Below are 6000 nucleotides of genomic sequence, written 5' to 3'. Positions count from 1 at the left end.
GCGTATTGACGCTGTCGCCCACCCAGTAGGGCTGGATGAAGACCACCACGTTGATGATGGCGAAGCAGATGGTGAAAATGGCCCAGAGCACGCCGATGGCGCGCGAGTTCCGCACGTAGTTGTCATGGTAGAGCTTGGAGGCTTCCTGCGAGGGCAGCATCCTGCCGGCCGCCGCGCTGCCGGAGGAGGCGGGGGGGGAGGAGGCGGGGGGGGGTGCTACGGCGGGGGAGCCCGCCCGGGGTAGGGGAAGGGCGGGGGGGGGCGCCGCGGCCTAGGCGCGCCCGCGGGCTGCCGGCCCCTGCACCACCCGCGCCGCCATCTTGGCTGCCGCCTCTGCGCCGGGCGCGCGCCCCCGCCGCGCGCGCGCGCCGACCCCCCTCCCCCCCCGCCACTGCGGAGCCGAGCCCGGCCCGCCGCGCGCGACCCGCGGGGATCGGGCCGCTTCGTCCGCCTTCGGCTCGCCTCGCGACGGGCTCGGCGGCGCTCGGCCCGTTGCCCGGCGAGGTTCGGAGCGCGCTCGGCAGCGCTCGGCTGGCCTCTCGGCGAGGTGGGGCCGAGGCGGCGGCGGGCCCGCAGGGACGGCGTTCGTCTTCCCGGCCCTTCCGCGACCCCGGGGGAGACCTGCGGGTGTGCGGGGCCCCCCAGGCGGGCAGGGCAGCAGGCCTTTCCGACCCGCTCGGTGGGGCTGGAGCAAGTAAGCTGCAGCCAGCGTGGGCTGCACAAGCACTGGGAGCGGCAGGTCCGGACCCAGCACCTCTCTCGTGCCCAGACGGCGTGTACACGGGTGTGCCAGGCCCGGTGTCGCCGACTGTTGGCCTGAGGCACATGCACACTAGCAGGTGTCCTGCAAAACCCTCCCCCCGCCCCAGCAGCCTCATGCTGGCCCCAAAACACTAGCAGAGACCAGACTGTGTCGAGCCAGTTTTCATCTCAAGATGCAGCGCATTAGCCGTGCAGCTACTGCTGAACTCAGTTTTCTGAAACACTGCAGAGGCCTCATTCTCTTCCAAGTTTCATCAAGGTTCGCAGCGGATTTGCAAATCAGGCGTATGTAGATGAAAAAAACCCTTTGTATTCCCCGTAAGAGCAAAGGAGCTGTCTGCCATGTGCCGCTGGCAGTGCAACAGTGGCGTCTGTTAACCCTGGCACAAACACTACAAGCTGGCTCCGTGCCTGCGCGGTGGCCTCCCACCTCGCTCCTACCCCGGACATGCGAGCTACGGCCCCTCCCACGCATCCATGGCCGTGCGGCGGGTCCCGTGCTACCATTCATCTCGCAGCCGCCGCTGCGACTGGCTTTGCGTGTGCGGTCACACCCCGAGAAGGGCTTCTTTAATTAACTCCCGCTCGGGATTCCTTATGAAGAGCAGCGCCACGGTCAAACCCGCCTAGCGGTGCCTGCCAGAGTTTGCCCTATCTCTCTGCGGGCCTAAACGTGGTTTACGCAAATCCTCGGTGTCCCCCAGCTCCAGTACTGGGGAGCACAGCCCGCCCCCGAGGGCCGCCCCACGCCTGCGGTGTCCTGGGCCGTGCCCAGCCCTTGTGCCGTGCCCCTCTTCGTGCTCGCACTGAGAGCCAGGCGGCTCCTCACCCGCTGGGGGCTCAGCGGGAACCGTTCGCTGCCCGGTGCCGGAAAGCAGGGCCGGGGTCCGTGCCCCCGGGGCGGGGAGGAGGGTCGGTGGACCCAGAACGGAGCAGGCCCCACAGGGCGCAACAAGAGGGAGCGCGTCGCATCTTGATGACGCCCACGGACGAACGGAAGGGGTGTGGTGCGTGCGCGGCGGTGATTGGCCGTCTGGGCGGAAGTGGCGGCAAGTGGCGGGGCGGAAGGGGCGGGCGGGGCCGGGCTATGGGTTGGCGGCGGTGAGTGGCGCGGGGATGGCGGCGGCCCGCGGCTGCCCCCCGGTGGGCTCCGGGGACCGCGCCCTGGCCGAGCTACTGCTGGAGTTCTCCCGGGCACAGTACCGCGCCAAGGATGGCGGCGGCGCCGCCGCTAAGGTGAGGGCGCCGGGACCTGGGGGGGCCGGCGGCGGTGGGCGGCAGGCGCTGACCGGTGGCTGTGCACAGGTGGAGCGGATCGAGCGGCGGTGCCTGGAACTTTTCGGCCGCGACTACCGTTACAGCGTGATCCCCAACGCGCACGGCGAGGTCTGCGCACACTACCCGCGGCACATCGTTCTCCTGGAGCGCGACGCCGGCGCCGGCCGCGACCCGTAAGGCCCCCAGTTCCCCCGTCCCGCACAACCGCTCGAGGCGGCTTCGCATTTTGCCCCGGGGAGCTTCCCCGCCTTCCGGGAGCCGCTGCCGCTCCGGGGCTCCCGCCGGCCGGGGGAAGCCCCCTCAGGCTGCGTCTGCGGCTAATTATAGCCGGTGGTGTCAGCCGCTGGGCACGTCGCTCCCGGGGCACCCCTCGCTGCCTGCCAGGGCTGCGCTTTGCTGCCGAGCTCCCACGGGTTTCCTCCGAGTTCCCCAAATCTCTTGGGCTTCCTCGGTGAAAGCTGCTAAGCTAAGCCTGTAACTCGGGGGGCAGGAAGGAAACGGGTGCTGCGGGGCAGCGCCAGTTCTGCTGCATGCTGTCCTCGCATACATCCTACTGATTGCTGTGCTGCAGCTTGCCCAGAGATGGAAAGAGCTCGTAGTTTGGAGCAGGGCTTTGCAGTACTCTCCCTGTCTTGTTGAAGCGCCTGTGGTCTTGCTGGAAGGCCTCTGAGTTGAGAATTTTTAGTCTGGAAGTCATTTTGGGGCCAGGGGGTGGCACTGACAGGGGCTGCGCAGACAATCTCAACAGGAATAGTCCAACGCCCCCATGGTACGTGGGTCAGTGGGTGCTGAGGTGTAGTGAGTTAACGGGAAATGCTTGCTTGCAGTTTAGTGCAAGTGTAAGCTAACGTGTTTCTGGACTTTGACCCACAAGCTCAGAGTTGGGTTGGTCTCGCATCTGGCTGAGAGTTAGCTGCTCCCTGCAGCTCTTAACGACAGCCTCTCATTCTTTATTTTCTCTTCCAACAAAACATAATGCAATTTTGCAGCCTTAACCGTGCCCATGATGAGTAATACAATCAAAAGGACAGTGGTCACTGTCTTCCCCTTGTGGCAGTAACTGCTTTGTGTCCAGCTGCTTTGCCTGAGGAAGGGAAACCGTCAGCAGCTGTGCTGGCAGGCGGGCTGGGTGCTGCAGGAGGGGATCTTTGGAAAACAGCCACAACTGATTGTCAGGTGGGAGAATTCTGCTTAACAGTTAGATCAGATTAGAAATGATTAAGCCCCTTGCTGCAAAAAAAACGAAACTGAACTCTGAAGCTGTAAATGTAACTAGGACTGTCTTTAGGGAAGAGAAACCAAATGCTTCTGCTTTTCCTGCTCTTGTAAAAGCAAAAGATGTTTAATTTTTCTGGCGAGTATTTAAAACAAGTGTACTTACAGTCAGTGCCCTGTTTTCTTCCGAGACCGTTGTAAGCCAGCAGTGACAATTGACATTTTAAATACCGATTCTTTCCAAGTCTTGATGTGCTCTCCCAGTGAGTCACGGAAACAGACTACCCTTCTTCATCCCTCTCCTCCTGATTTCTGGATGATAATCTCTATAAAACTTGCTAAACAATTTTAGACAAATCCGGTTTTTAGTTACATCATTGTACTCTGTGGAATAATTATGAAATAGAGACTGTTGCACTTGTGTTACAGAACACAAGAACCTCTTCCAGTGAACGGGACACTGCCTTTAAGACCGAGTGTCTTTGGCTGCCTTTCATCTTTGTAACATTCTTAATCAGCTGGTAAGATCTCCTTGAAGTGTGCAGGGTGCCTCGCACCTCTGAGAATACCAAGGTTTTTTGGAAGCAGTTCTCACTTACCTGAACTCAGCGCTGCCTAATCGGTTCTGCTGGTACAGCTTCTTCTGAAGCTGTGCAGGGAACCAGCAAAATGTGGATATTTTTTCCTGATCCTGTTCATTCTGTGGCTGGGCAGCTGGGGAGAAAGGGTATTGCTTCATCAGACTTTGCTAACAGTACTCTGAAATCCAGGCAGGTGCTGGAGGTAGCAGGAGGAATTTGCTGTGTGGTTTTTTTTTCTGCTATCAACCAAGGTAGCTGTATGCTCCTTGGTCAGGTGCTGCTTGTGAGGAGGCACAGAAAGTAGCAGAGTGCATCTGACAGCTAGGAGCACCTTCCCTGTGCTTGGAGAACTCTGATGTCCCCCCTAGAAGGAGCGGGCAGATGCAGCAGGCAATGCAAATGAAGGTTCTTTACTTGCTGTCTTAGAGTTACTGTGACTGTGCTTAATGAAAATGTCCAGATTTCAGACACAGGCAATGACTTTGGTTTCACCTGACAATCCTGTTATGTGTCTGCATTCCAAATGAGTATGATCACAGTTGCACAGCCTAACAATGTGAGAGGAATGCTTTGGTTCCAGTGCTGTTATGGCTACCCAAAGAGAAGCAACTCTGCTTCAGACATGTATAAAACATACAGTTGCCAACACAGTTGCTTGCTCTCATAGGATATGTTTCCCTTGCATTTAAAAAGGTGAATTCGTGTTTGGAGTCTGATTTTTGAGGGTAAGGTGAGTGGGAAATTAATACAGAGGTAAGGTTGCCCAGCAGTATCTTCTGGGAAAAAAAACTTCTGAACAACAACCCCCCCCCAACACCTGAAAGTCAAAAAAACCTGAAGAGTTAAGATACACATCATTCCTTCTACCTCATTCTCTACTTTGTCCCAAGCAACCTTAATGATATTCTTTCACACTGCTGTTTAAGAGTTCTCTGTTTTCTGAACCTTCTTCAATAGATTTTACTCCTACCTATGCTGCACTTAATCACTTGTCCCTGGAAGAGCATTGCACATGTTCTTCAGAGCAGCCTTTCCTCTTGCTACAGTAGTCTCAATACAACTATGTTCACTTACCGTGTTTATCTCCAGCTCGTGTTTATCTCTGGCTTTACTGACAACTCTTCTTGAGACAAGAAGGTCCGAGAGCCCTGTTTGTAGCACAGCAGTGATAGATAGCAGAGAGGGTCTCTTCAGTGTGTGTGCAGGCTTTCCAAGGAACAGGCATGGGAGCCTGGGAGAGGAACTCATCCTTCCATGTCACTAGTGGGGCACTGGGCTTCATGCTTGCCTCATGTCCCAGGTTCCTGCCAAGCTGTTCAGACTCATTCCCCAGTGCTGTGATGCCTCTATGGGGAAGTGCAGTTAGTGTGCTGAGAGGTGGGACCTATCAGCTTGTCTCAGCTCCCTGGGGAGGTGCTTCTCTTATTATTTCTGATCATCCAGGCATGTGATTTTTGCCAAATCCCATTTTCTGGACTTAGAAGCAGTGCCACAGAGCTATTCTGGTAACACTGTATTAAAGTTCTTGTTTCCCTCTGTCTTTGTGTTTACAAAGGAAATGTAAAGACAGCTGAAGCAGAGTGCCGGATGTGTCTCTTAATAATTCATTTAAAAACAATGCCACAAACAAATCTGTACCTCAGAATCTCTGAAAGTTTCAAAATAGTTTGTTATCAGGGATTGTATTCAAAGGCATCTCATCTCTAAGTGCTCACAGACCGTTCCTGTGGGTTAGTTATTCACATGCTCTCTGAGGAGGGACACAGATGGCGAAGCGGACCTCTTGGCTGTTTGCAGTGACAGCAGTGAGCGGAGGTTGGGTTGTGTTGATTGGGCATGTGCTACTCTTGCCAGCACACAATCTCATGCACTCCTCTGTAAAGTATATTGTGTTAGCATTTTCCTGTCTTTGCACTTAGCACCCTTGTGTCCACAACATTTGAAGAAGATTAGCTCAGGTTCTTGTTCTTTAAATTCTGGTATATATCAAAGCTCTTTGGAGCTGGGCAACCAAAATAGTTATGAATGTGTTATATGAAAAATACTAAGCCTCTAACTACAAATTCTGAAAACTTAGTCCTTTTTTTTTAAAAAAAAAAAGTAGGATTAGAAGGTCTTGGTCACTGTCTCCCTGCTTCCACCAGCACTACCTTGTATAATCTTT

General features: G+C 55.5%; 2 protein-coding genes across 3 annotated transcripts in view; both read left to right on the top strand.

Annotated features, from left to right (window-relative positions):
* Window positions 1-1739, top strand: part of SETD5 (SET domain containing 5) — a gene marked incomplete at both ends in the record, with an annotated part of 38628 nt that extends 36889 nt beyond the window's left edge. The window contains 2 exons of the mRNA XM_082004590.1: window positions 30-127; window positions 1467-1739. Coding sequence (XP_081860716.1) covers window positions 30-127; window positions 1467-1739 — 371 coding nt within the window. The remainder of the gene's footprint in view (window positions 1-29; window positions 128-1466) is intronic.
* A 139-nt stretch (window positions 1740-1878) lies between these two features.
* The window catches only part of MTMR14 (myotubularin related protein 14), a gene marked incomplete at both ends in the record, with an annotated part of 33360 nt that continues 29238 nt past the window's right edge, over window positions 1879-6000 (top strand). The window contains 2 exons of one of the 2 annotated variants that reach the window (XM_082004675.1): window positions 1879-1998; window positions 2068-2213. In XM_082004675.1, coding sequence (XP_081860801.1) covers window positions 1879-1998; window positions 2068-2213 — 266 coding nt within the window. Of the gene's footprint in view, window positions 2214-6000 lie in introns of both variants that reach the window. The other variant, XM_082004674.1, reaches the window with a different exon arrangement.

This window comes from Phaethon aethereus (assembly GCF_964289735.1).
Source record: "Phaethon aethereus genome assembly, chromosome: 11".
Taxonomy (NCBI): Eukaryota; Metazoa; Chordata; class Aves; order Phaethontiformes; family Phaethontidae; genus Phaethon; species Phaethon aethereus.
This window is presented reverse-complemented; position numbering and strand designations above follow the sequence as displayed.